Genomic DNA, 27,919 nt, shown 5'->3' with positions numbered 1-27,919 from the left:
ATGGTTTATTTATTAAATAAATTTTATTTTTTCAGATTTAATATTTATTAAATCTGCGAAATAGATTTATAATTATTATTATTACGGCCTGTGTAATTAAAGATTGAATGAAATTGAATGTTTAGTATAAGCTTAAATTTGGTCCGAAGTTAACAATCTTTCTGAAACAAAAAAAAAAACTTCTAACAAACAAGAACAATAATTGATTGTTAATTCGCAATATTAAAAACTTTTTAAGTTATAACATTCAAGACATAACTTTTTTTACTGATATGACTTTTAAATATCGCGGTAGTCTCTGATTTAAGTTAGAGTATTGTTTAGCACCGGCTAGCGATAGCGGGTTATCGTTACAGTCCCGGCACTGTGCAACACTGGCGGCCAGAGAAAATTTTTAAGAGCAGAAGCTGGTCGTTGTTCGGGATTTCCTCAATTTAAAGCCAATTTGTAGTATTAAAGCTGATTAATTATGCAGCGAAAACGAGCGCGGATCGTGTGAAATGCATGCGAACGGCGTCGGTTCGGTAAATCAGTGCAAAATCCAGCCCAAATGTGCGTAGGCCACTCACACATACACAGCTTTTTCGGTCATCGCCGTGCCCTCCCATGAGAGCGAGTAGCATAACAGTAACAGTGTCTATCGCCAGCATTGGCAGCGCACTAGCTCGAAAGAGAGGCAAACAGCAGCAACAACAACAACAAGAGGGCTGGCAGAAGAAAAGTGTTTTCATTTATTACTGACGGCCCCCCGAGGAAAACTCAAGCAAATTGCACCCAGCACCAAAAGTCAGAGCAATAATTATGCCAATGGCGAGGGGATCGCACTGTTTGGGCAGTGAAAAGTGCGTTTGTGCGTCCGCTAGGTGAACAAATCGCAACAGCTGATGCAGCATCTTGAGAACACTGCCCAACAGCGAGCCATGAACTGTAAAGTGCTCTGTTATTGTCGCACTGCAACCCCGCCCACCACCTCCCATCGCCACCCAGCACTCTGCGCCCACTGAATGATTCACATTTTCTTTAGCTAGTTTATCCCTCTTTTTGGCCAAAACACTACTCTTGCTACTCTTACTTATTTCTTTATTTTGTTGTTTTGTATGTTTTTTCTTGTTGTTGTTGTTGCTGTTGCAGATGCGTGTGCGCAATTAATTCTTCCAATCGAATACCAAGCAAGTGCCAATCGTGTTTTTCGTTGTGTTTTTTGCTGGTAATTCGCAGGTTTGAAGTGAAAATCCCCCCAAGTAGAGAGGCGTAGAGGATAAGACACCAACACACCCAACCAGATACTCCACACACACACACACACACACATACACATATATAGACATTACACTCGTCATCAGGATACGGGAGTGTGTGGCGGACAAAGTGAAAGAGTGTGTCGAAAGTGAAGTGCCAAGTCAAGTGCAGCGGGGAGGGGGCGTGTGAGCCGTTATCCCCCAAAAACAATATATCGCCAGCATGGATGCCGAAACACAGGAAATACGACAGGTGAGAAGTACTGGCCACTTAAATACCCTATAATATCTGAGTATTCGAGTTACTAATAAAATATGCTCATACTTGAATAGCGCGCTCATTAACATTCCAGCGTTGGCCGATGGGGTGAGGAGTGAGGAGAGGGGGAGCCGCACCACCACCTACTCTCTTTGCCAAAATGGTGCGCTGAGGTAATGCCGCTCCCACTTATCCGTCCGCTGCGAAGAGCGAAGCTTAACGTTTAGTATGCGACCGACACCTACAGTGGCTCGAAGCTTATTTCGTGCAAGAACAAAATAAAATTTTAAATCAACATTGCTGCCAAATTAGAAAAGATTTTTAAAAAATTTAAACGCAGTAATATAAATAAACTCTTTATTAACTAATAGGAACAAAAAAACTTACTAATCTACAAAAACAAAACAACTTTTCATAAAAAACTAAAAAAACAAGGCACTTTTGATGTCGAAGCTTATTTCGTGCAAACATTTTAAATTCAAAAAAACTATAAAAAGGGGACTTTTAAATCCGTTTTTTTTCTAAATACTAGTATTATTATAGTAAAATATGCATATTTCATAAGTATTGGAGCTGGTCACTCAAAACTAAACTTTTACCGTTGCTTTTTGATCATGGCGCCGCGAACAACGATTGAGCAAAGGGAGTTAGTCCTAAAACATTTTAAGGATGGCAAAACCCAGCGCGCCATAGCCGAAATCGTGTGCCTAAGCCCCAGCACGGTACAATGCATCATACAACGATTTGTAAGGGAAAATCGTGTGGCAGACAAGGGCCGAATCGCACCCAACAAAATTTTCGATGACCACGAGGAGCGACGGATCGTTAGAAAAGTAAAGGAAAACCCAAAGCTATCGGCTCCGAAAATTGCTGCAGAGGTGGAGGAGGAAATGGGCAAAAAATGTTGCCCAGACACCATCAGGAACGTACTCCACAAGCACCATTTAAATGGTCGAGTTGCTAGGAAAAAACCATTTATAAGTAAAAAAAATATGATTGAACGTGTTAAGTTCGTCAAGGAGATGGAAGTTCACCCTGGAACCTTCTGGAACGATGTAATTTTTGCGGACGAATCGAAGTTCAACCTTTTCGGGTCTGATGGAAGGAAATATGTGTGGCGGCGTGCGAATACAGAGCTCGATCCGAAGAACCTAAAACCTACGGTGAAGCACGGAGGTGGCCATGTTATGGTTTGGGCCTGTATGGCTGCATCTGGGGTCGGTAATTTAGTTTTTATCGATGGAATCATGGATGCTAAAATGTACCTTAACATTTTAAAAGAAAATTTGCCACAAAGCGCAGAAAAATTGGGAATACTGGACCGATTCCGATTTTACCAGGACAATGACCCCAAGCACACTGCTGCCAACGTGAAGCTTTGGTTGGTCTGGAACTGCCCACATGTAGTGAAAACCCCAGCACAGTCTCCAGACCTCAACGTAATTGAGAATTTGTGGGAGATTTTGGATCAGGCGATCAGGAAGAGAACAATAAGCAACCGAAATGAGCTGAAGATTGCCTTGCTGGAGGAATGGCGAAAAATTCCCGTTGAAACCACAAAAAAATTAGTGGAATCAATGGGAAACCGTTTAAAAGCAGTTAAAAAACAAAAGGGAGGCCCAACCAAATATTAGATTTAAGAATTTTCATATTTTATAGTAGTTTTAAGTTTTTGCACGAAATAAGCTTCGACGCCAGAAGTGCCTTGTTTTTTTAGTTTTTTATGAAAAGTTGTTTTGTTTTTGTAGATTAGTAAGTTTTTTTGTTCCTATTAGTTAATAAAGAGTTTATTTATATTACTGCGTTTAAATTTTTTAAAAATCTTTTCTAATTTGGCAGCAATGTTGATTTAAAATTGTAATTTGTTCTTGCACGAAATAAGCTTCGAGCCACTGTACTTACCATCCGACCGACCGACTGGTTTCGATGGCCATTGGAAACCACCAACCGGCCAGCTACAACTAGTTGTTTAATAAAAAAAAAAATAGATATATGGGGCTAGTTTCATTCATAAAAGTGCAACACACTCACACCTAGCACCGGAAAATGGGAAATACTTTGCTGCCCCTTCGATTTGGGCATTTGTTATCGTTTTTCTCGCTCCGCTGTTGCATGACCTAATCGCTAAAATAAAAAATAGAAGAAAAAAAAACAGCTTACGCATGCGAAAGACAAGCTGAAAAGGGAGCCCCGCTAACACTCTCCACCGGGGGTTTGGGGGCCTAGGGCCTTGCGTGTGTCTGCCACAGAGACTTTTTCCCTAGAAAGTTGAGGCGACTGTGGCAAGCTACATAGCTATTCTGATCGCTCCAAACCCATTCAAACATTCAGACAGTACTGCTGACTCAAGCATACCGCTCTCCGTTTCGCTATTTACCCATATTGCTCCTTCTCTCTGGTATCGCTAGTCCCCAGCTTGTTCTTTGGAATTCCAAAAAAAAACAAACGCCACTCGCCGCCAGATAATGAAATCATAAAGCCGCGCCAATTTCTGTGACAATTTCTGAACAACAAACCAGAAGCCACTGAAACTTTATTACAAACACATGCGATATGCTGCTGCCACAAAATTTTAAAAAATAATGCCACCATATAGCTGGCATTTCATTCATGGTGGGCGTCTCTTTTTTTTTCTTCTCCGAATTGTTTATATTTGAGTCTTGTGATATTTGAGTTTCTGGAGGCTTTTCTTTCGGTTTTCCATTCAAATTACTGCAGCCTTTGGGTGGAAAGCTATACTATGGCCTGAGAAACAGGTTTTCCCTCCACCTGTTGACCAGGTTAGCAAGTGCATAGCTGGACGGTCTACGACCTACGCCAATATTGTAGATACCCCCCACCCGCTAGTGGGATTTTGGCATTTTTATACCCTTGCAGAGGGTATTATAATTTTGGTCAAAAGTGTGCAACGCAGTGAAGGAGACATCTCAGACCCTATAAAGTATATATATTCTTGATCAGGATCACCTCCTGAGTTGATATGAGCATGTCCGTCTGTCCGTCTGTCCGTCTGTCTGTCCGTCTGTCTGTTTCTACGCAAATTAGTCTCTCAGTTTTAAAGCTATCGTCTTGAAACTTTGCACACACCCTTCTATCCTTTGCACGCAGTATATAAGTCGGAACGGCCCGGATCGGCCGACTATATCCTATAGCTGCCATATAACTGATTGATCGGAAATGGTATAACTTTGGTGTTTTTAGAGTTAGAGAGTTCAAATTTGACTTGAGAGCTATTTTTGGCAAAACATTACGACATGCCAAATTTCATAAGGATCGGCCGACTATATTCTATAGCTGCCATATAACTGATTGATCGGAAATGACCCAACTTTCGTGTTTTTGAAGATAGAAAGCTGGAACTTGGTACAGATTATATATTTGGTCAGTTGATCCGACCTACCAAATTTCATTAGGATCGGCCGACTATATCCTATAGCTGCCATATAACTGAACGATCGGAAATGGTATTTGGTAGAAATATCAACATTCGTATTTTTGAAGATAGAAGTTTAGGACTTTTTTTAGATTTTGTATTGTAATAAATTTGAATATATATTCCTATTCCCATAAGGATCGGCCAACTATATCCGATGTTTGCGATATATATCCGGTTTTAACTGCAAGGGTATATCAACTTCGTCTCCGCCCGAAGTTAGCTTTGCTTTCTTGTTTAATAGGTTTTTAATCCAATCTGCTCTTAAGAACCGTGAGATCAGTGATCAGTGACACAGTTATTGATGACTTCATTGCAGCAGGCTTATTTTCAATCAGAAACCAGTTTTAAAATTATGGAATTAAAGCAAATAATTAAGTCATTTTTAACATCTTATCTTTTAAAAAATATTCTACAATATAGGCTCTCTTATAACCCCCTAGGGAGTCTATTTCCTTCTTATCTCTTAGAGATAATTGAACAAACTTATAGGCTTTATAGATATGATTTCCATTGAAAGAACCCCCCTTGATTGCCTTTCGGGAACTGCCCAGTTTCAATTAGAGCATTCCTGCTGCAATGTCTGAATTATGAGTGCAACAAGAAATGGGTTGGCTGGCGAAACATGGCAGCACTCGAGATGATTCTTGAAAGCGGGCCAGGAAAACCAGGCACGCTCTGGAGTCTTTCATGCTGAGTGACCATCGGCCGGCGTCTATTCAGGCAGCCAACCAGCAACCCCATCTAGTCCCTTACTCCAAAAAAAAATACTAAAAGATTGGGAAAAAGGGGGGGAAACAATGGAAGGCGGATGGCTGGCGGCGCACGCCAAGCCAAACACGAGCGAGTTTATCGAACTCATATTGAAGATTGTACGCATGGCTTCACACACACACACACAGATACAGATACAGATACTGCAACTGCAACAGGCGCAGATACAGATACAGATACAAAAAGCACTTACGAGTGCGCTAGTTAATTGCCAAGAAACTGCGAGTCATTCAATCCGCAGAGGATGAATCTACAAAGCTTCATCATGGCCTTGGAATGGGAATCGGGATCGGGATAGGGGCTACGTTCCACAGATCCACAGAATGTACTGATTTTTTTCTCATCCTTTCTCGACAGGCTCGTCAACGTGCTTCCGTCAAGTGGCTGCTCTCGAAGGCCTTCAACAATCGCGTGCCGGACAACCTGAAGGAGCCCTTCTATCGCGACCATGAGAATCAGGAGCGCCTCAAGCCGCAGATCATCGTGGAGCTGGGCAACGCCACGCTCTACTGCCAGACGCTCTCCAATCTGTACTCAGATCCCAACTACCAAAGCCTGAACCACTGGTCAATATTACAGACGCTAGCGCGCAAGGGAGTTCCGGTGGCCGAATCCTCGGACATGCCCATTACCGAAACGGTATTAATTCAAACGAATCCGCTGCGAATTGTGAGTCCAACTTGCGAGATATCAATCTTTATTGCCCTACAACATTGATTGCTTTCAGAACGCCCACATGTCTGTGATAGAATCGCTGATGGTTTTGTATGCGAAGGAGATATCATCGGGTGACCGTGTTATGGCGGCCATACGAAGGTGAGAAGTGCTACCTGAAGGGGAGACTTCCGAAAAACTGAATATTAATATCCATTTCTGTAGAATATCTGGCAGCAATTACCAGGCGCCTCCTGGCCAGTCCTATGAGCAAGCTCTGCTGGCGTGGATATCGCATGCGTGCGCCGCTTTGAAGAAACGAATCATCAAGGAGGTGGAGACAGGCCTGCCAGATGATAATGTGAGTCAGCTACATCTTTCATAATAACTATCATTTAAGAGCTTTTCCATTTTCAGGGCTCTCGTTTGCAGACGCCGGATATACCGCCTGTAAGAGACTTCCAGGACCTGTGCGACGGCATCTGCCTGGCGCTGCTCATCTCATACTATTGCCCCAAGGTGGTGCCCTGGACGAGTGTGCGGATCAACTATCTGCCCGCCGTCGAGGACTCCATTCACAATATACTGCTGGTGGGCAATTTCTCCCAGAAGCATCTGCCATACAGCGTGTTCCACATGACGCCCGAGGACGTGACCTACATGCGCGGGTGGCTATTCCTACTATAGTTTTATGTTAAAGGATATTTTTTAATTTGTATATCCTGGCAGATCGATGAAACTGAACCTGGTCGTACTGCTCACGGATCTGTTCAATCTCTTCGAGATACACCCGGCCAAGTGTGTCTGCTATCCGGGAATGGATGGCCAGGGTAAGTGGAGCCATTATTTGTTGTCCAATCCAATCCCCTTGCACCGCATCGCATCCATCCCCTCCAATAACCCCCGACCACCAACCCGACCAAACGATTGGCCTGCCTGTGTTCCAATATCAGTCCGGGGCATGCAATGTTGTCCAAGTGCTATCGAAAGTATCCTTGTTTGCGTTTCGTTTCGTCTTTGGTTTCAATATGATTTGCTTTCAGTTTTACTTTAGTGATTTTCTTTGAGAGAACCGATTGGCCAACAGAACCAGAACAGAAAAAAATTAAATAGCAAAAGTATCTATTAGTCAGACCCACAACTACCATCCAGTTTAGGAGCAACCACAAAGCACCACCTTTTAGGAAAAGATCTTTCGGTTATTGTATAGTTTCTGCGGTTTATTTTCGTTTGCCAGCCTAGACCAGCCAACCAGAGTACTAATCTCTCTAGAAACCACAAACTCTCCACCAAGAAATTGACATGGAAATCATATGTAATTCTCATCATCTCAGCATAACCACCCAATCCCACCGAAAGTAGCGAAAATTCTCCACCATTTTCCAATCGAATAAAAAAAAAAAAAAACAATTCTGTACTTGATTCTCTTTCTTCTGTTCTCTGTTTATGTGCAAAAATATAAAAAATAAAAATAAAAAATATCAACGCTTCCTCTTGCCACTTGTAACCGCAAACAATCAACCAATAATTTGGGCCTTAACCACTCACCTTTAAAAAAAACCACTTGCCGATTTTCAAAACTCATCCAATGTGCAATGTACTTACTCGATTGATTCACTCTGCAATTCTGGCCATCTCGACGTACCATCCTAGATGTCATCGCCCGGCGCAGTTTGGGCGCCAACGAGCACGGGATCTGCCACCGGCGGGGCCTCACTGTACAGCCCGTCACCCCTATACCCGATCTGCGGAGCGATCTCGACACGCCGCCCGTTGGCTCGCCCTCGAATCGGCCACCGTTCCAAGGTTTACCTCAAATTCTATTCTATTCGAGCATTATTCTGTGTATTACTCCCCCAGATACTCCCTCCCCCCCCACCCGATATTCGGTTTCTTCATGAATGTGTTTCCATTTGTTTGTTGATGTTTGTTTGTTTGCTTGTTCGTTTGTTTGTTTCATTGTTTGCTTCATTCTGGTGCTGGTTCCCCGGGTGTGTTGAGCCATGGAACCAGCTGTTCTGATAACGATATCTAGTATAAGTAGCGAGATATGCCTGACACACGATGCACTGAATCGGAATAAGAGAGAGAGCACCACTCATCAGATATATTTGTAGAAATCGATTGTAATTAAGTCTGCATCTTGTCATCTTAACTGCCACCGAGATGGACTCGAATGAAGATGAATCTCGGTTTATAAGACCGAGTTCATGGGACACTTCCTCAGCTTACTTGGCACCCATTTCACCTTTCTGCTTTCCAATTGTTTGTTGTTTTTGCTTTACTGCCCGCTTCCGATGCATTCCGAAATATTAAAGTTCATTTACCTCGCCAGCTTAACCAATTGATTTTTAATTTTTTTTTTCTTTCTTTTATATTTTCTTTGAATTAATTTTTATGGATTTAGTTCCGCACTCGAATTCATTCGGCGGAGGCTTAAATCGAAGATCAACCCCGCCCAACGAATACCAGACGGTCCAGACCAATAATTTCGACACTAATCATGCCGAAGGTAACTTGTTATTATTTATATTTTGTTTATTTATCTTGGCTTTTGTAATTATGTACCTCCAATGTTGTTGAACTAAACTGTTTATTGGTTTTTAATTAAATTTAAATTTGTGATTTTTTTATTCTTTTCTACCAAAACCACCACCCAAAACCAAACCAACCCACACATGCTTACCAACCGCCCCTCAGCGTTCGTCGTTCACAAGTCGCGTGGCATCACCACACTTGCATCCATGCACTCGCAACAGCAACAGCAGCAGCAACAGCTCCACCACCAGCAGCAGCAGCAACAGCACCACCAGCAACAACAGCAATACCAGCAACAACAATCACAGCTTCAGCTTCAGCAGGAGCCCTTGGTTCCAGCTCGCTTGCGCCAGGCTAAAGAAAAGACCAATGTCGATTCAAAGGCGGATGAAAGAGGTTTGGCCTAGACCCCGCCCTGCCTAGACCAGCTACTCTGCTAGCAGTTCACTTATCTCAAACCCAGACTCGCGACTTGTATGTGGCCTCCAGCCCACTCTGGGAACGCGTTAATTGCCCTAACCCAAATCCAATTCTTCTTCCAACCATTCTCCGCCAATTACAAATTCAAATGCGTTTCGTTTGTGCCACATACGAGTCACAAGTCTGCTGAATTATTCTTTTAATTATTATTTAATTAAGTTTTCATTAAAGTTGAATTTTTGTTTGCTCTCATGTCGTAACGACGAATAGGCGACTATGCCGCCGCGGGTCGACCAAGTAACTGGGAACAGAGCCGGCGGCCGAGCTTTGCAGGTATGAGCCAACATTGCAACCACGATCTGTAGCCAACACAGTGTAGTTTTTCCATTTGTGCGTTTAGTTGAATGCAATTCCGTTTATGTTATCGTTATCCTTAATTTTGTTTGGCTTAAGGACATCCCGACAAACTATCCTGAATCCAACATGCATTGTTCATCGTCCTAGAGATGTAGATCTAAACTTATGTCTGTGACTTTTTAGGTCGTCGCTCGCGCAGGAACTCCTCCAGCGAAGACTCCCAGCTGACCATTGAGAACTTTGGCGGCTCCCAGGACCAGTTAAACACGCTGGGGCGATACGAACGTGAACGGGACAGGGAGCGCAAGTTGTCCAACACCAGCGTAGGTGGGTTATCTGAGTTTAAATATCATCTAGAAGCAACATTCTTACCTATCTTCAAAATCTTTATAGTTGAACCCGCTGTGGCCATACGCTCCTCGATTGCCGATGCCCGTGGAACGCTGCAGTTGGGCTATGACACGGATTCGGGTTCTGAGAAGCAGGACCGCGAAACGGAAAAGTATTCGATGCGTCGACAAGCAAGGTGAGTCATTGCTTGATCCAACTAGTGACTCAACTGATCGTTTTCCTCTTTGGCAGTGTCGACAATGTGCCAACGGTGTCGTCGCACAACCTCTCGAACGCTGGCAGCCCGCTGCCGACGGCCCGGCACAAGCAACATTCCATCGACAAGGACTACAACAACAGCAGCATGATGGCGGACGGTGGATACAACGATGCTCGCTCCACCAGTGGCTACGATCCGGAAAGCACGCCCGTTCGGAAGTCATCGACGAGCAGCATGCCGGCCAGTCCAGCCGCCTGGCAGCTGGATGTCGGCGATGATGACATGCGCTCGCTGGAGAACGCCAGCAAGCTGTCCACCATTCGTATGAAACTGGAGGAGAAGCGGCGTCGCATCGAGCAGGACAAGCGCAAGATAGAGATGGCTCTGCTGAGGCACCAGGAGAAGGTAGGCTTTGAGTCATTCGTCTGAAAACCCGATCCCAAATATGATCCGAAAATCCGAATCTATTTCCAGGAGGATCTCGAGTCGTGCCCGGATGTAATGAAGTGGGAGACCATGAGCAACGAGTCTAAGCGCACGCCCGACATGGACCCCGTGGACTTGGACAAGTACCAGGTGAGTTTGGCCAGTTCCCAGCTACCCAGTGTCCCCCCACTAATCCAAAGAGTTTATGTCTAACGCCTGTGTCTTTTTTTTTTACCCCCATGTTTGTGTCTGTGCCTGCTTCAAACTTTTACACACAAAAACTCATGCAACATGCCCCATAAACAACAACAACAACAACAACAAACACAAAACACGCTCATTAACCCATAAACCACCCACTGACCACTGCCCACTGAACAATTAACACCCTTACTGCAACGCGGCCATGGAAATGGAGCAGCAAAGCATCGCCATTATGAACATGAACCTTCAGGATATCCAGCAGGATATCCACCGCCTGGCCACGCAGCAGAGCCAAATGCAGGCCCAGCACCTGCAGGCCCAGCAGCTGATGCAGGCCCAGCAAATAGCCAACATGCTGAACCAGGTAATCTTCAGGTCCATCCGGTCCATCCAGCCTCATCCCCCACCCACCCAGACAGCAGTCGCTTGGCGCGCCGGTTAACGAAGGCTTTTAAGGAATGCTTTTTATGTTTCTCTGTTTATTGTTTATTAGTCTTAGTTATTAAATTAAGTTAGAGGATATAATATTTAAAATTAATACTAATAATGTTAAAAGAAGTCACCTTGTTTGAGGAAATAATTAAAAGAATAGTTTATTGCTTATAACTATTAATTCTAATTAATATTCAACTTACTAACAACATGTTCTTTGTTCCATTTATGTTATGTTATGTTATCCTGCAACCTGCCACTTGCAACACCTTGCAATCCGCACTAACCGCATCTGCAGCAGCAGACCTACGGGTCGCAGCAGCACCTGGCCGATCACCACTACCAGCAGCCGAGGCCCATGCAGCAAAGCTTTGGCTCATCGCCGCATCTTCCGCAGGCTTACAACTACAGCTCCCGTCCGCCCAGCCGCGATCCCTACCAGCAGCACCAGCAGCAGCAGCAGCCCATGGCCATGCCCCAGCCGATGCAGTTCGTCAACGAGCACGGCCAGTACATGTCGCCGCCGCAGCCCGCTCACTACATGTCACCCCAGCAGCATCAGCAGCAGCCGCAGAGCATCTACAGCGACAATGGAGCTGCCTACAACCACTCGCCCTACGGCGGAGCCCCACCGCCGCAGTACAGGAGCAGCGTGGTGTACGATGACTACGGCCAGCCCACCAATCACTTTTACTTGCACGAGTCCTCGCCGCAGCCACCCCATCCCCAGCAGCAGCAGCATCCGCAGCGACGGACCTGGGCCCACTCAGCGGCAGCAGCGGCCTACGAGCAGCAGCAGCACCAGCAGATGCAACAGCCGCTGGTGGACGTGAATGCCTGGCAGACGCAGCAGCAGCCGAAGCAGAAGCAGACCTGGATGAACCGGCCGCCGTCGAGTGCGGGCGCCCCCAGTCCCGGAAGCTTTGTGCTCCACCAGAACGGAGCTGGAAATGGTGGTGGCGGAGAGCTGCAGCACCTGTTCCAGGTGCAGGCCTCGCCCCAGCATAGGGGAGCCAACGGAGTACAGCGCCAGCAGTCGCTGACCAATCTGCGCGACAACCGATCGCCCAAGGCGCCCCAGCCCATGGGCGGCATGCCTATGGACTTGCCGATGCAGCCGGAGGACATGATGGCGCCGCAGAGCATTTGCTTCATCGGTGACGAGGAGGATGTGGACGAGCTGGAGCGCAACATCATTGAGTCTATGCAGTCGACGCGCATCTCCGACTTTGTCCACCAGCAGCAGCAGCAACACCACCAGCAGCAGAAGCTCCAGCAACAGCAGCAGCGATTGCAGGGACACAGCGGCAGGGGCAGCAGCTCGGAGGACTACGACAGCGGGGAGATGATCTCTAACAAGCTGAACATCACCAGTGGCAACCTCACCTACCGCATTCCCTCGCCCTCCCGACCTTCCATCCAGGCCAACAGCTTTCAGGACCCGAGAGCAGCGGCACCGGCGCCCGGATCCGCGCCCGGCGATGATCAGCCACCGGAAAAGGGCTTCTACATCTCGTTCGACGATGATCAGCCGAAGAGGCCAAAGCCACCGCTCCGGGCCAAGCGATCGCCCAAAAAGGAGGCTCCGCCGGGCAGTCGGGACAGCGTGGATCAGGCGATAAAGCGGGAATCCCTCAGTCAACTGCACAACAACAACAATATTGGGATCGGAGGAGACGACAGCCACAACAAGACGGTCACCAGACACAGCGTGCATGGTCTGAACAACTCCAACAGTGTCAAATCGCCCGGAAATGCCACCTACAACAAATACACCGACGAGCCGCCCATCCAGCTGCGGCAGCTCGCCGTCACTGGGGCCGTTTCGCCAACTGGCCACGAGCGCCGTCATCTGGAAGATGTAACCAACCAGTCGCCGCACCAGCAGCCGCCGATGTCGCCCACGCGGCTCCAGCACAACAATCAGGCGGCCGAGGCGGCCAGGAACAAGGCGTTGGTGATAGGAGTGGACGCCACCAATCTTGATCCAGTAAGTTTTCCAAAAATTGCTAATGTTTAAGGTGGAATCTCTTCATATTAAGCTTATACCCATATCCTTTAGGACTCTGTGGACGAGATGGAGAGGCGCAAGGAAAAGATCATGCTTCTTTCCTTACAACGTCGCCAACAGCAGGAGGAGGCCAAGGCGCGCAAGGAGATCGAGGCATCCCAGAAGCGGGAAAAGGAGCGCGAGAAGGAGGAGGAGCGTGCTCGCAAAAAGGAGGAGCAGATGGCGCGACGAGCGGCCATTCTGGAGCAGCACAGACTTAAGAAAGCCATCGAAGAGGCTGAACGAGAGGTTTGACTTCCACTCGAAGCTATAAGCTTGGGATTACTGATCGAAAATCTGTAATTTTTAGGGTAAAACCCTGGATCGGCCCGATATGCATGTGAAACTGCAACCCCAGTCATCCACCTCAACGACTCCACGGCTGCGACAGCAGCGCACCACGCGTCCCAGGCCGAAGACGATCCACGTGGATGATGCCAGTGTGGACATCAGTGAGGCTTCGAGCATCTCTAGTCGGGGCAAGAAAGGCTCCAGCTCGAATCTAACCGGTGAGCTGGGAAACAAGTTTACCAGATCTTTTCTAGAACAGGATTTAATAATTTATAGACTATATATATAGATATAGTCTGTAGATCTCCGATCTATGAATTAGTCTCTCAAGCTTTTTGTAATCTATGTTTTTAATTCATGTGACCTGTTTTATTTAGCCATTGATTTTGTTTACTTCCCCAAAACCTTTGCTAATTTGCTCAACTTTTGTTTTCGTTTTTGAATTTGAACTGTACAGGCTACGGTCAGCTAAGCTCAAATTCAATGAAACGAGACTACTACAGGGGCTCGCAAGACTCCCTTACCGTAAAAGGTAATTTTTTTATTTGTTTTTAGTATATTTTATATCATTGCATCGTCTTATGTTTCATCTTTTGTAGTTTTTATTAAGATTTATGCATGTTTTTATTTTATTGTTTATTTCTAATAAGGTAAAAGGTTTATTATTATTATTATTTGCACCTGAACTAAATCCTAATACTAAGTATTAAAGTATTCTTGAGAAACCTACTTAATAAGTCCTAACAACTAATCTTGTTCACACACAGAGTCACCCGATGATTATCCCAGTACAAGTTCAACTCCGATTGGACGACGGGGATCGTACAAAACTTCCAGAGGTTGGTGATGGGTAAAAAGTCTAAGAAGTTATAGATTATTATTTTTTTTTTAGTTTCTTTGTTTTATTTTCACAAAATTTTCATTCAGACACGTTAAGAACAAAGCTCGGCGCGCTTTTATTTTTATTATTTTTTTTTTACAATTTTATTTGGCCTTTAGTGACTAACAAGATTCTTATTATTTTTTTTTTTGGTTTGAACTACTACTGATTTATCGCTAAGGAAGTCACGCTAGCTAAATGCATACATGACCTCAACTAATCCAATGCCAAAATGCACTTACTATAAAAAAAGCACCTTAGCCTACAAAAGAGGGAAGAATAAGGTTCGGTTGAGGAAAAGTTTTGTTTCCATCTATGATTTTAAGTTGGGCTTGGGCTGGTTCTAGTTTATTTCTTATAGATTTTGTTTTTCTTGGTGGGTGGCCCTTAAGTTTGATTTACGATATTTGTACCTCATTTTTGCCAACCATTCATTTGTGTTAACAAACTGCAATGAAGATATATAGTACTCTATACTGATGCACTCGGCTCGCGTCTTTCGTGACCGGAATTGACCTGATTTCAGAGCCAGCCGGCGTCGAACGGGGCCGCACTCTGTCGCGTATCTCCGTCGCAAAGGGCAGCACGCTTAATTTCCGGGGCCGAAAGTCAAATTCGCTAATGAATCTGTGCGGTAAGAAGCGTTCCACAGCAACAACTACAACCATTGAACAACCAATCAAGCTGCTTGCCTGTTACTTTCTCTGTTACCCTAATCTCTACTCTATCCCTAAGTATTTACCTGTCTGCTACTACTTTCAGTTGGTTTCTAGTCGTCTTTTATCATATTTTGGTTTAACTTGTGATTGTATCTTGCTTTCGGTATCTTTGGTGGTGAAATGTACTTTACTTTCTCCGAACTTTTGTAACTTTGTCCATCTATTATTTTGGTGTATTGTGTATATATTTGAAAACATTATAATTTACAGAATATCTTTTATACTTTTTTTCACTGCGATAATTCGGTGTCCCAAGCTCCTTACGATGATGCGGTGGTGGTGGTGATGGTCTGGTCCCCTTCTCCAGCTTCTCTGCGGGGCGTTGGGTTGGTCTTTTGTTGCTTAGCTTACGAATCGCAGCTGGTTTGCGACCAAGATACAGGGATATTTGAAAAACACACAACATCACAGCACAGTACACACAGAAATCATAAACACACATGCACTGCCAACACTAATCAGTACATTTGTTCGATTTTAAAAAAAGATCACGATCATATAGCTATTAAGGAATCTTCGAAATTGCTTAACTAAATTTTGTGCACACATTCTCTTCTTTTATTTCTCTTTCTTTCAAACTCAAAACTGTCTTAAAAAAAAAAAATTAACCAAATCAAATACAAAACAATTATTAACCGAAAAAAAAAAAATATAAACGAACTCATCGCTCGAACTCGCCATCCATCCATGTGACTGATGACTAACAAAACGCACCGCATCGCATCCATCGACTGGTTGGGTCTTCTGTTCCCGTTCTGATCCAATTCGATCCGATCCGACCCGATCTGAACTAACCTGATCTGTTTTGTGCATGTGACGCCCACCACTCGAATGACACGGATTGAATTGCCCTGCCCTGCCCTGCTCTGCTCTATTGCTTGCCGGTTAGAAACAGATTCGGGACTGGGACGCGCCACACCGCCGAGGCGGGCACCGTCGCCTGGAATGGGAATGGGCGCTTCAGGTAGGCATATGCCATCTCCCTCCGGACCGGGCTCTTTGCCGCCAGGTTTGATATCGAAACGTCGCGGATTTGATGATGGATCCAGCGATTTCTCATTAACTCCGAATTTGAACATGGAATATTCGGGTTTGTATCCTCTCTACTCTCTCTCTCTCTCTCGACTTGAAAAAATACAAAAACAACAAAAATCAAATACAAATACTTCCAAACAATCCTCAGTTATATAATCAATCACCTTCCACCAATCCATACACCATTGGTCATCATTTGCATCCAGTTATCATAAGTTGGAATACCTCATTATGATTTTATATAGAACATTGATTTTATTTTCATTCTTTTTTTTTTTATTTATTATTCCGTTCGATCATTCATTATGAATAATTGGCATTAACGGAAATGTGAAACATTTAATTTATCATTCATATGAGTTCCTACATAGATAAACAATTTCTAGAGGGCTCCGACAGTCTGTAGAATCCGATTCTTCGTTCGTCCACTTCTTACGTTCCCTAGCGTCGTCAAATCCACGACTTTCGATAGTCAAACGTAACCCGAAAAATGTGTTCTTAGAGATTACTAAAAAAATGTACACCTTATAAGCCAAATTGGCCAATTAACCGCTTCTCTTGGAATTAAAAAAAAAAACAAAAGCTAAATTGCAAGCACTCCAAATGTATTAAATATTTTGTACGAAGTTTATTTTTTATTTTTATTAACCCTCCTTTTTTTTGAATGTTTATTTATATATTTTTGTACATAAGAGAGATTAAGCTAGGGCTTATGTTTCTTCCAAATTCTAATTAAGTTTTATTTTTATTCCCAAATATTTAACACGTAAATCCCGTAGGTTTGTCCATAGAATAGTTTAAAATCTTGCACGTAGCCTGCATTTTAATAATTAGATTCAAAGGATTTACGAACTAGAAGCTTGCCATTTGCCACCATAGTTGTAGATAATCCATGAGTGAATTCCAAGCCTATTCCGAATCATAAACTCACTGCGATTTGCGTTCAACAGGTCCAAAACTCTACAAGCAACCAGCGGCCAAATCGAATCGTGGCATTATCCTGAATGCCGTCGAGTACTGCGTTTTCCCCGGAGTCGTGAACCGCGAGGCCAAGCAAAAAGTGCTGGAGAAGATAGCACGCTCGGAGGCGAAGCACTTCCTGGTTCTGTTCCGGGACGCAGGATGCCAGTTCCGCGCCCTCTACAGCTACGTGCCCGAAACGGACCAAGTAACGAAGCTGTACGGCACTGGGCCTAGTCAAGTCGACGAAGTAATGTTCGACAAGTTCTTCAAGTGAGTACTTTATAGTTTTCCTCATTAGTCTTTTGCTAATGTTATGTCCCTCTGGCAGATACAACTCAGGTGGCAAGTGCTTCTCCCAAGTGCATACCAAGCATCTGACCGTGACCATCGACGCCTTCACAATACACAACTCGCTGTGGCAGGGCAAGCGGGTGCAATTGCCCAGCAAAAAGGACATGGCACTTGTGATTTAAGCAGCGAGTGGAGGAGTCACGTGGCAACGAAAGGATGAATGTGTCGACGGGGAGGGGAGCACAGCCGTTCGGGTGGAGCAGTTTGGCCAACGGGCGCTTGGCGCAGTTTTGGTCGGAACCACACTATTCAACAAGTTTGCGCATTAAGACATCTATGGAAACATAACAAAACATAAACCCAACAAGTTTTTCTATAGGTCGCCGGGGTGTTTTTTGGTGTTCATCGGGGTACGAGTATATATGTATGTAATGGAATGGCTAATAACTATTTGCACATGTTTGAGAAACAAGAAATCGGAATTTATGGGAAAAATATTGTAGTAATTAATACAATGCGATTGAATATTTATTTTGAATATAAAATGCATATATCCAGCCTATGAATTTATTGTTCACGCAAGCCTGAAACAGTAGGAGAATTGTCTAAAATGTAAACCACAGAACAGAACGAACCTAGAGCAGAGCACACAAAAGCCAAATGAGAATGTAATGGAATTATGAATTATTATATCTTTTGTTTGCGAAATTCAAACGGGGATCGGTCGAGTGGTCGGTCAATGCCGACGACCATTGATGTACGACCATTGCTCTGTTGATGTACGAGGATGTACGAAGAACAAATGTAGAAAATCATATTTTATTAATTTGTTTTATATTGTTATGAAGTTATTCATGTGAAATTTTTCTTGGCCTTTGGGGGCAGGCGGAAATGAAATCGTGTACGGGCCGCAGCCAAAGTCGACACTAATTTTAATGCCACTAGCTATTTATTTTAACACTACTTAATATTTACTTTTTATGCGTATTTAAAAAGGAATAATACAACTAATATTTAAAGATATCTATACAAAACCAGAAAAAGACTTTTGACTGCTGAAACGGAGATCCATTTTTCTTTTAGATCTCATTTTTTTTCGCACAGTCAGATGCACCACGAGCAGTCAGACTCTAAAAGTGAACTTCACAAATTGTGTTGTAATTTTCAATTGATTCGAATTTCGAAATGCATTTTGCTTCCCATTTTGAGGCTGGCCCTAAATTGTACTTGTATAACTGCCATCGCATTACGTTTTACCTTTGTTTGCAAATATTCATTTTTAAGCCCGCTCAACCGATGCACCCTAGTCCCTAACCACCCCTCACACACTCATCCTGTTTTATTAATAAAGCGATCGATCAATCTAGTTTGGTATTATCTAATTTATTTTTTATATCAATTGGCCCCCAATCCCTTGATCTAAAATGATATTACTTTTCAAAAAATGTATTTCAAGCGCCGCATTGTATTTCAAATCGCTTATGTATGTAGCTAGCGCAGTGAGGGTAACTAATAACTAAAAACCGCCATCACAAAACGATTCCGAGCAGATCCTGGCATCTGGCTAGAGGCATTTCAGGGGGATCAGGTTAAAAATTAAATATGTATATGTACGCGCGATTCGGCGCAGTTGCGCCCTTGGCGCAATTCGCTCCCTAATAATGAACATTAATGAGATCTAAACATTATTATATAAAATGTAATAAAGTTATTGAACATGATTATTTAACAAATATAGTTGTTTTAATTATGGAATGCCATGGGATTCAGCTACTAATGGGGAAAACCGAAAATCTTCATTTTTTAAGGGGTACCCCTTGCAAAAAATTCGAAAAATTTAAAAATCGTATTTGAGGAATGTTTGGTAAGAGGGATAAAGCTACTCAAAGCTATGATCACAGAAATGTATGTATCTTTACGATCGGATGCAAATTGGAGGAGCTATGATAACCAGAAGGGAGAAAAATGGGGAAAATCGAAAATCTTGATTTTTTAAGGGGTACCCCTTGGAAAAAATTCGATAAATTTAAAAATCGTATTTGAGGAATGTTTGGTAAGAGGGATTCGGCTACTCAAAGCTCTGATTACAGAAATGTATGTATCTTTACGATCGGATGAAAATTGGAGGAGCTATGATAACCAGAAGGGAGAAAAATGGGGAAAATCGGAAATCTTGATTTTTTAAGGGGTACCCCTTGGAAAAAATTCGAAAAATTTAAAAATCATATTTGAAGAATGTTTGGTAAGAGGGATTCAGCTACTCCAAGCTCTGATTACAGAAATGTATGTATCTTTACGATCGGATGTAAATTGGAGGAGCTATGATAACCAGAAGGGATAAAAATGGGGAAAATCGGAAATCTTGATTTTTTAAGGGGTACCCCTTGGAAAAAATTCGAAAAATTTAAAAATCATATTTGAAGAATGTTTGGTAAGAGGGATTCAGCTACTCCAAGCTCTGATTACAGAAATGTATGTATCTTTACGATCGGATGTAAATTGGAGGAGCTATGATAACCAGAAGGGAGAAAAATGGGAAAAATTGCGAAAAATTTAATTTAAAAGCTAATTTATTTAAAAAAAATCATTAAATTTATAATAAACTGTCTACATTTGGAAATCGTCACGCAGATCGTTATAACGCTGGACATGCTCTTTGATCTTGGAACCGTCCACCCAAGTGACAAAGTCCTCGAGATTTCTAGATACCAAAAATGCAGGATCCTTGACCATTTCGGGTCCCACTCGAACGTGCCCCTGTTCAATGAGGTCAGTGGCGTGTTTCAGATGCTCTGACATACGAACTGAAATTGAGAGCTTGGTTTAATTGAAACTATCGAATTATATTGCTGGTAACCTACGTTTAACCATAATCACTGGCAACCGGCGGCGACAGAAATGACTGGCTGATGTCTTGGCAGCAGTTTGTAAAGTAAGTTGATCATTTGAGACCCCCATGGCGTGCAATTTATTGAGCAGCATTGTAGTGGCCTCCGTCTTGAAAGGATCCGATGCATCTAGTTTGGCTATTTTTTCCGTGAGCTCTCGTATTTCTCGCGACAGTTTGTTGTATCTATAAAAACGTTTAAATGAGAGCAATTTTTGTAATTAAAGTTATATGTAAATTTTTATGAAAACTCACTTTGTGTAGTCTTCTCTCTTTTGTATGTGAAAGCGCCGAAGTATTTTATTCTCCTTTCCGCTGTTGTCCACCTTCCATGTTATGAAGTCTACCTTCTTGAGCAGCTTTTGCTCATGGAATTTAAGTTTACGAACCATTTTTATTTATTGTTCAAAGAAATGTTTTGATTTCTCGCACATGTGCGGACTAACAGTGTTGTAAAACTACAAAATAATGAAACGCTTGGAACAGCTGATTAAATAGGGTTGTCGCACTGTCTCCGGCAAAAGGTGGTAAACAAAAATTAAATTGTTAACAATAAACAAGGAAAACATATTCTTTTCTAATATATTATCGCGTCTGACATGGCCACCTCCATGGACGAGGACACAGGCCCCAATCCGGCGCCAAGTGCCGACGACGATCCCCTGGCCGAGGAACGACTCGGTTTTGTACGGGAAGTTGGCGCCCAAGCCGTTTGGAGCCTCTCGTCCTGCAAACCTGGTGAGCTTTTGGAGCTCTTACCACAAACTAAATTGTATAATAATCGAAATTCTTCAGGCTTTGGAGTGGAACGGCTGCGCGACAACATTATGGACACCTACTGGCAGTCGGATGGACAGCTGCCTCACCTGGTAAACATCCAGTTTCACAAGCGAACCAACATCAGTCAGATTTACATATACACGGACTACAAACTGGATGAGAGCTACACGCCGTCCAGGATCTCCATACGGTCCGGGACCAACTTCAACGATCTACAGGAGCTGCAAGTGATGGACCTTACAGAGCCCACCGGCTGGGTTCAGATACCCATCAAAGATGGTAACGTCAAGTCCATTCGCACGTTCATGCTGCAGATTGCGGTGATCTCCAATCACCAGAACGGCCGCGATACCCACATGCGCCAAATTCGCATCCATGCCCCAGTCGAAGGAAAACATTATCCCCTGGAGCTTTTTGGCAAATTTGGAACCGTCGACTTCCAGAAGTTCGCAACTATCAGATAGAAATACTCATAGTTCGACTAAAGACTTTAATTCTTATATTTTTGCGGGTATTAACTGCTAAAATACAACATTGAAAAGATTACTTTAGTAATTGTATGCATATTTTTGGTGTTTCTAATTAAATGCCCGTCGTTTGTATATATAAATCATTTGCAAATAAATATATACCGTCGTCTAAGCTTAAGTACAAATAAACCAACTCAACTACGGTGAAGGAGTTATTATTGTTACGGCTTTCGCGATAAAAATGCATGTTATGAACATGGAATCGCCAACAAAGGTGTGCGAGGCTAGTTTTGTTTTTTTTTTTGTTGCACTATCCCCAGGATTGTCATTAATGATTGATGATTATGTGTTTGATTTCTTTGCCGCCTTCAATGTCTTGTAGTGATCCTTCTCGTCACCATTTTCTGGTGGTTCGCATTCATAGGAGGCCTTCATCAGGAGATCCTCCGAAAGCACCTCTGCCTTTAGCAGATAAGATACAACATTGGGTAGCTGCACGTAGGGGCATTCCAATCGCTGCCACTTGCTGAAATTTCGCAACTGGGCCCCCAAAAGAATACACTTCTCAAAGTTTACGTTGCCGTTAGCCAGTCTGTAAGAGATTAGTCTTAAATAATTGTTTATCTTTTTATTTTGTTAAACAGAACTTACTTCGTGTTATGGCTTTCATTGATGGCGTGTAAATCTTTAAGAAACAGCGAGAAAAAGGGAATAATGGCTCGTTCGATTTTGTTGGCCATCTCCCTTTCCGATCGCCAGACAGCTGCCTTCATGGTAGATCGATAGTTGAGGAAATTCGAGCTGGGATCCATTTGGTGTTCCAGACCTTCAAACTTTGTCGTCTGAACTTTAGCCCACTGAAACATATTTGAAGAATTAAAGAAAGGAATGGAATATGTCTGAAGACTTACAGTTTTTTTGAGACGAGCTATGGCTGTAAGGTTCAACGCTGTGAGAATGGCCATCAAACTATTAAAGTTTCCCGTGTTAAAACACTCCAAGGCCGTTTCCACCCAGAAGTCAATCATTTGTGCTCTTTGTGATTTTTTGCCAAGCTAAAATAAAGTTTATAATTATTATTTTTTCTTAAATTCGCTTCTCTATTCCCAATTATACCTTTAGAATTTCCGTGGCCGTCAAGTAGCTCAATTGATTAAACCACTGCACATAACTATCGATGGTCACCTGGGTAATGCAATTGGAACCCAAAGTTCCAGCCTTGGTTTGGGCCATGCAAGTTTTCAGCTCATCCTTTCCAAGCACTTCCACAAACTCCTCAAGACGTAATTGAGAAAGATAGGCGTACTCGATGGCATACAGTTGATGGGCCAAATCGAAGGCACTTCCGCAGTTATTTAGCACATTATCGGACTTGTAAACATTGGCGGCGAATCTTTTGAGCGATTTAATACTGCTCTGTCTTCCAAGGGAACTGGCTGATGATTGCTTAGTTAGCAGATACTGTAGCTGGGTTTTTCTCTTTTCGTTGCTTTCAGCTTGCTTCTGGGGAATTTTGTCTAGCAAGGTTGCTAGCTCCTTGATGTCTCGCTTCTTCTCCAGCTCTTGCAGCAGCGTCTCATTGACAAAGTCGTTGGGACAGATGCTAAGCCAGTGATTAATTAGACGCATGAGAGTATCCTCCTTTCCTTGGCATTTGTCTATAATGCGGGAGAGTAGCTCTTGGGGAGGCAGAAACAGGCGAGCGCAGGTTAGGATTGAAAATTCCATGTCTTCATTCTGGCTATTGATTAACTGACTGACTAGTGAGTCCAGGGTGCCGTTTTTGGGCATGTCTTTGGCGTAAACTGGCGGTGGTTGGCAATCGGATGGCTCAGTGATCTGCAAATGGGTGTTCTGTCAAAAAAATAAGTATTATATTTATTTCTCCTCATTGTATAAAGAATACTTACTAAAATGGAAACAGCATCTGCCGACGAAGCAGAGCTGGGAATGTCACAGTACATGGAGTCGGTCAGGGTGTCACGTGGATGCGACCAGGGAGCACTCATGGACACGCTGTGGAAGAGGCCATCGTGACCCGAGTCACAACTGCTTATATTCGAGCTCTTGTCCCCGATAGTGGTAGATGATTCGGAGCCGATCACCTGGTCGGAGCCAGTGATGGCCGAGCTACTTGACATGAGGGAAGCATTCGAGAAGGTTTGGTTCAGCTGGCGGCCTAATGGATCACCCGGACGTTCATCAGAGTCCGTGGCTTGTGAAGCAAACGTAGAATTCGACGTGGTTCTATATTTTAGGGCGTTCTCTGGAGTTGCCCGTGACAAGGCGGACTGCTGCTTGACGGGATGCCAAATCTCTTTCTGGTGCGACTGGTGGTTAAAGTTCTCCTTCGTCTCTACCGTACGTTCGTCCAGAATCTGGCCATTTCGCGAGACAAGCACCTCCTCTGTAGTCGTGAGAGACGATTTAACCGTCAGCGAGGTCTCCACTTCAATGGGCTGTTGGGCTAAGCCTGCGCGGAACAGCAACTGATTTAGGTGATCCACCGAAGGCATTTGACCTTCCAACAACGCCGCTTTGATGGCGCTCGCATCATCCGCCGGAATGCCGTCGAGCTTGACCGGCACTCCATTGACCAGTAGTACCTCCTCTTGTTGCAACGAGGAGGATGTCTCGCAATCCACGATCTTAACATCCTTGCCAAACATGGACTCTACTGCATTCAGGATATCCTCATCCATGATTAGGGGGTTGTAGTTATTGGATGATGGGTGGGACTCGTGGTAGTATGTATGGCTGATACCTTTCTGGGTGGTTTGTTAAATGCGTTGTGACCCAGGGGGACTCTTTGGATTAGTCGCAATGTACATTACATTTCTGGAAAGGATTGGGCAAAAGGAAAACAAATATTAGCACAAACACTCGGTAGGGGTAACACACAGGTGAACACATGGTTTGGGTTTTGGGGACGGGGTGGGATTAAGATGCTCGGCATGGTGACAACGCCCACTTTGCCACACAAAAGTGGGTGGCCTTCCGATCGCGACGAGAATCAATTGCTTTTGAAAAGCAGACACACCTGCAGGAACAATATCGCGCGGCGGCCGTTCAGCGCATTGATTGCCGCCATTTCTCATGGCATTAGCATCCCCCTCCGGCTGCTCATCAAGTTTCTTTTGTTGCGACACTCCCAGAAAAGTTTAATTATTTGCCAATTATGCAGATTTTTATTTTTATTCGCTGTTTCGATAGAGGTGGAGAAACATATAGTTATCGATGTTGTTAAAATGTTAAAAAATATCGATGTTTCTCCACCTCTAGTTGCCAGAGCGACCAGTGCTGCCCATCAGCTGTGGATTAACCGGCTTTTTAAAATCGTAAAGCTTAAAATTGTGCTACATGAGCAAAAATCTTTGGAAATTCCTTGAATTTATATTTTTTATAGTTTCAAAAATAATTTATAAAACGATTTAAGTCAAGTTTAAGATTTATCAAAAACCAACAAACATTTAAGCATCAACATTCCTAAAAATCCAATTAAACTATTTTAAACCTCAATTCAAAACTTTAAATATGAAACAGCTTTTTAAAGTGGTTTTTAATTACTTTAGTTTCAGGTTTATTTAATCACAAAAGATCTTTTAACTTAAACCACTGGGTAGGCACACTCTGCAGCAATGTTGCAGAAGTTCCTGCCACGGATCAGCCGGAAGTATCCTTCCTCGCCCCAGGCTGCTGACCACGAATTCTTGACGATCCAATAATCTTGGCCATTCTCTGATCCGTATCCCACAACTAAGACGGAATGGTTTGGATCCTCGCCGTTGCACTCTTCGTCGGAGTATATGCCGCTGTCGTAGTTCAACAGGGTCTCAGTTCCATACAATGAACATGCTACTGGACCCAAAGTGCCGACCACCTTTTTCAGCAACTCCTCGTCTCCCACAGGAATTTCGACCCATCCCTTGATCTGGGCTGCGGAAGTGCTGGGATTGTACTTGCAGGTGTCCTGCTTATCAAGGTAAGCATAGCTATCAGCATTCGACACACCCTTCTGCAGCTCATGAATGAAGGCCATGGCATATCCTTGATAACCACCGTCGCAGCCAGCCAGAGCCATATCCAGAGGTCCGCAGTCGACCAGATTTTGCTCAGACAGAATAGGGAGTTTGCCAGTGGCGCGGGCAACGTGTCCCTCGATGGTACCGGTGGTGGCAAAAGCCCAGCAGGATCCGCATGTTCCTTGGGTCTTAACGGGAGTGACAGCACCGTGTTGGCGCCAATCGAACGATTCGGGAACTGGGACAGCTGGAACACTGGGTGGCTGTTTGCTGGCAGCAGCTTGGGCACTGTTTAAGAATGTTTAAGTATTAAATTATCCTGGAAATTATCAAAAGTTTGTAAACTTACTCTCCCTGAGCGGATCTCTTGCGACCCGTCAGCTGGGACAGGAATTCAGAGTGGGTCAGATCGGAGAAGGCATTCACAGCCAACTTGAAAGTGGAGGCTCCAGACGCGAAAGCCGCGTTTCCGGCATCCACCAAGCTCTTACTGGCACTAAAAGCTGTCTCACGCAACTGCTGCTCAGCGGCGGAAGCATAGGTCTTGCCGGTTTGAGCCTAAAAGGACATTTAAGGCTGAAAAATCTATAATTTTTTTTAGAAAGAGATACTACTTACCACAAAATCACCGAAGCTCTGGACATTATTCAACAAGGGCACAGGTGGAACAACACTGGCAATGCGGCCGACAGCTCCTTGAACGGCACCCGCCGCATTGGCCAGGCCATCCCTGATACCTCCTAGACCACCTCCAAGTCCACCACCAAGACCACCTCCAAGTCCAGCTCCGCCTCCAAATCTACCACCGCCTCCAAATCCTCCGAACTGTGCCGAGACGGCAGCCACCAAGAATGGAAGAACCAACAGGAGTTTCATGCTGATCTGCGGAAGAGAGTCGTCTCTAATTAGTGGCTTAGTACTAGTGCGGTTTTAACTGGTTTCCAGGGATTAATCCGAAGATCTAACAATCAGTTCGGGGGAAAAACGACCAATAGATCTTTGCCTTGTAATAATTACAAATATAGTTGATTGTACGAGATGCTTATCATCGTCAGGCAAATGCGCTGACACTTGAGTATTATATTATATGTACAGGTTTCAGATCTTAAATCACCGGTGTTCAATTCCGACTGGACTAGCTACCGAACTAACCTTACGCGCTCAACTAATCGGCACAAATGTTTGGGTTCGAACCGCTGACGGAGCTTTTATACCATTTAGTGGCCAGCTATTAAACTGGGCAACCTCGCCCCCAACCCAGCCCAATAAAATCCATAAATCCAGGGATTCAGAATTATACAGAAATCTAAACGATTTAATTATAGAAGCTATAACTGTTTTCTATAGCCGTGTTCTATCTGGTTTTGGGAGAACTCGTCTCGGTTCATTAGCGGTATGTAAGATTTCACTAAAAATTAGTGAACGAACACTGAACAAATTAGATATTAAAACTAGTTTTAGTCTAATCAACGGTTCCAAATATATGTCACAAATAAGCAAATAGATCTTGTTTATTCGAATTGGGATTACGAATTAATTAATTGTTATCAATGTATGGATTTCATTTGCGTCACATAGGTTCTTCTTATTGCACTTTTTTGATAACGTATCACTTTTGTATCACTTTTTGGGGGTACTGGACAAACTGGATACAATCGAGAACTCGTTGTTGGCTTTAAACAAAGTGATTTAAATATTACTTAATCGGAGTAACTGATCTGGAGATAGCTTGAATGAACTTCGAGTTGTAAGTTCAGGAAAAGTGTACCTTTCCCGAGCGATGAACCAAAAGTCAATCTCTGGAGAAGCATGACAACATTTTTAAGACCACCTTGGATTGGCGATATCATGCAAATTCAATTAATCCCGGACCGAAAACTTGTTTGTTTGTTTATTATATCACAGAGAGAATCGATTGTTTAACAAAATATAGGAATATTAATGTCAAAATAAAATGGAAATGAATATATATTTAACAGCAAACAGTAGCAGCCGAAAAATGAGGAAGCTCGTGTTCTTCAGATGGAAAATGTAACGTTTAGGGGAATTCCCTTAGGTGTCTGAAGAAACCAGTTTCTTTATCTAAATTAGGTCTCCGTATACATTAATTTGTGTACGCAAATTTGAATATTTATAATCAAGCGGTTGGTGTGTAAAAACTATCATATAATTTGTTTACAATAATGGGATTTATTATACTTTTAGATACGCACACTTCGGCAATAAAGGCTTTTTCCTCCTAACAA

The 27,919-nt window shown here is 43.5% G+C and overlaps 5 protein-coding genes across 53 annotated transcripts; 2 read left to right on the top strand and 3 right to left on the bottom strand.

The window, feature by feature from the left end:
- The first annotated feature begins 363 nt into the window (after positions 1-363).
- On the top strand, positions 364-18,548 carry Patronin (calmodulin-regulated spectrin-associated protein patronin). Of its 47 annotated transcripts, none has more exons than XM_070279164.1 (25): positions 364-524; positions 1,219-1,491; positions 6,062-6,373; positions 6,432-6,520; positions 6,584-6,719; positions 6,776-7,026; positions 7,088-7,188; positions 8,012-8,164; positions 8,766-8,870; positions 9,059-9,292; positions 9,587-9,649; positions 9,857-10,000; positions 10,067-10,199; positions 10,256-10,628; positions 10,698-10,799; positions 11,071-11,217; positions 11,584-13,275; positions 13,348-13,584; positions 13,646-13,844; positions 14,084-14,158; positions 14,394-14,465; positions 15,033-15,140; positions 16,115-16,315; positions 17,211-17,493; positions 17,552-18,548. In XM_070279164.1, the coding sequence occupies exons 2-25, from the start codon at positions 1,462-1,464 to the stop codon at positions 17,694-17,696; spliced, it is 5,385 nt and encodes a 1,794-aa protein (XP_070135265.1). In that variant the 5' UTR covers positions 364-524; positions 1,219-1,461; the 3' UTR covers positions 17,697-18,548. The 47 variants fall into 47 exon arrangements, 46 of the variants coding, with proteins under 46 accessions (XP_070135265.1, XP_070135266.1, XP_070135271.1 ...); XM_070279165.1 differs by having other exon boundaries at positions 364-552; positions 11,587-13,275; XM_070279170.1 differs by having other exon boundaries at positions 364-552; positions 16,121-16,189.
- A 1,550-nt stretch (positions 18,549-20,098) lies between these two features.
- LOC108123278 (U3 small nucleolar ribonucleoprotein protein IMP3) lies at positions 20,099-20,865 on the bottom strand. The gene is made up of 3 exons (XM_017238405.3): positions 20,657-20,865; positions 20,376-20,587; positions 20,099-20,318 (listed from the first exon to the last, which is right to left on the bottom strand). Exons 1-3 carry the CDS (start codon positions 20,791-20,793, stop codon positions 20,122-20,124), a joined length of 546 nt encoding a protein of 181 aa, XP_017093894.1. The 5' UTR covers positions 20,794-20,865; the 3' UTR covers positions 20,099-20,121.
- Positions 20,866-20,899: 34 nt separating this feature from the next.
- Positions 20,900-21,855, top strand: APC10 (anaphase-promoting complex subunit 10). The gene is made up of 2 exons (XM_017238404.3): positions 20,900-21,139; positions 21,197-21,855. The coding sequence occupies exons 1-2, from the start codon at positions 21,001-21,003 to the stop codon at positions 21,643-21,645; spliced, it is 588 nt and encodes a 195-aa protein (XP_017093893.1). The 5' UTR covers positions 20,900-21,000; the 3' UTR covers positions 21,646-21,855.
- A 31-nt stretch (positions 21,856-21,886) lies between these two features.
- Positions 21,887-24,879, bottom strand: LOC108123276 (ras-GEF domain-containing family member 1C). The gene is made up of 6 exons (XM_017238403.3): positions 24,692-24,879; positions 23,562-24,489; positions 22,768-23,505; positions 22,563-22,706; positions 22,303-22,508; positions 21,887-22,243 (listed from the first exon to the last, which is right to left on the bottom strand). Exons 2-6 carry the CDS (start codon positions 24,351-24,353, stop codon positions 21,994-21,996), a joined length of 2,130 nt encoding a protein of 709 aa, XP_017093892.2. The 5' UTR covers positions 24,354-24,489; positions 24,692-24,879; the 3' UTR covers positions 21,887-21,993.
- A 325-nt stretch (positions 24,880-25,204) lies between these two features.
- Positions 25,205-26,857, bottom strand: CtsK2 (Cathepsin K2). Of its 3 annotated transcripts, none has more exons than XM_017237847.2 (4): positions 26,826-26,857; positions 26,292-26,555; positions 26,023-26,231; positions 25,205-25,961 (listed from the first exon to the last, which is right to left on the bottom strand). In XM_017237847.2, exons 2-4 carry the CDS (start codon positions 26,547-26,549, stop codon positions 25,259-25,261), a joined length of 1,170 nt encoding a protein of 389 aa, XP_017093336.2. In that variant the 5' UTR covers positions 26,550-26,555; positions 26,826-26,857; the 3' UTR covers positions 25,205-25,258. The 3 variants fall into 3 exon arrangements, with proteins under 3 accessions (XP_017093336.2, XP_070135018.1, XP_070135017.1); XM_070278917.1 differs by having other exon boundaries at positions 26,831-26,850; XM_070278916.1 differs by lacking the exon at positions 26,826-26,857 and adding an exon at positions 26,691-26,714.
- Positions 26,858-27,919: the final 1,062 nt, after the last annotated feature.

Source organism: Drosophila bipectinata, chromosome 2R (genome assembly GCF_030179905.1).
Source record: "Drosophila bipectinata strain 14024-0381.07 chromosome 2R, DbipHiC1v2, whole genome shotgun sequence".
NCBI classification, from domain to species: Eukaryota; Metazoa; Arthropoda; class Insecta; order Diptera; family Drosophilidae; genus Drosophila; species Drosophila bipectinata.
Note: the sequence above shows the minus strand (reverse complement) of the source record. Positions and strands in the feature narration are given on the sequence as shown.

What these genes read in the sequence shown, in the direction of transcription:
- Patronin (XM_070279164.1), top strand. Translation starts at nt 1,462, where the DNA reads ATGGATGCCGAAACACAGGAAATACGACAG. An exon ending in ACGCCACCAATCTTGATCCA is followed by an intron (nt 13,276 to 13,347) that starts GTAAGTTTTCCA and finishes CATATCCTTTAG; the next exon opens with GACTCTGTGGACGAGATGGA. An exon ending in AGACTCCCTTACCGTAAAAG is followed by an intron (nt 14,159 to 14,393) that starts GTAATTTTTTTA and finishes GTTCACACACAG; the next exon opens with AGTCACCCGATGATTATCCC.
- LOC108123278 (XM_017238405.3), bottom strand. Translation starts at nt 20,793, where the DNA reads ATGGTTCGTAAACTTAAATTCCATGAGCAAAAGCTGCTCAAGAAGGTA. An exon ending in AAGAGAGAAGACTACACAAA is followed by an intron (nt 20,588 to 20,656) that starts GTGAGTTTTCAT and finishes ACGTTTTTATAG; the next exon opens with ATACAACAAACTGTCGCGAG. An exon ending in GCCAGTGATTATGGTTAAAC is followed by an intron (nt 20,319 to 20,375) that starts GTAGGTTACCAG and finishes TCTCAATTTCAG; the next exon opens with TTCGTATGTCAGAGCATCTG.
- APC10 (XM_017238404.3), top strand. Translation starts at nt 21,001, where the DNA reads ATGGCCACCTCCATGGACGAGGACACAGGCCCCAATCCGGCGCCAAGT. An exon ending in CCTCTCGTCCTGCAAACCTG is followed by an intron (nt 21,140 to 21,196) that starts GTGAGCTTTTGG and finishes GAAATTCTTCAG; the next exon opens with GCTTTGGAGTGGAACGGCTG.
- LOC108123276 (XM_017238403.3), bottom strand. Translation starts at nt 24,353, where the DNA reads ATGGATGAGGATATCCTGAATGCAGTAGAGTCCATGTTTGGCAAGGAT. An exon ending in CAGATGCTGTTTCCATTTTA is followed by an intron (nt 23,506 to 23,561) that starts GTAAGTATTCTT and finishes TTTTTTTGACAG; the next exon opens with AACACCCATTTGCAGATCAC. An exon ending in CGGCCACGGAAATTCTAAAG is followed by an intron (nt 22,707 to 22,767) that starts GTATAATTGGGA and finishes ACTTTATTTTAG; the next exon opens with CTTGGCAAAAAATCACAAAG.
- CtsK2 (XM_017237847.2), bottom strand. Translation starts at nt 26,549, where the DNA reads ATGAAACTCCTGTTGGTTCTTCCATTCTTGGTGGCTGCCGTCTCGGCA. An exon ending in AGAGCTTCGGTGATTTTGTG is followed by an intron (nt 26,232 to 26,291) that starts GTAAGTAGTATC and finishes ATGTCCTTTTAG; the next exon opens with GCTCAAACCGGCAAGACCTA. An exon ending in AAGAGATCCGCTCAGGGAGA is followed by an intron (nt 25,962 to 26,022) that starts GTAAGTTTACAA and finishes ATTCTTAAACAG; the next exon opens with TGCCCAAGCTGCTGCCAGCA.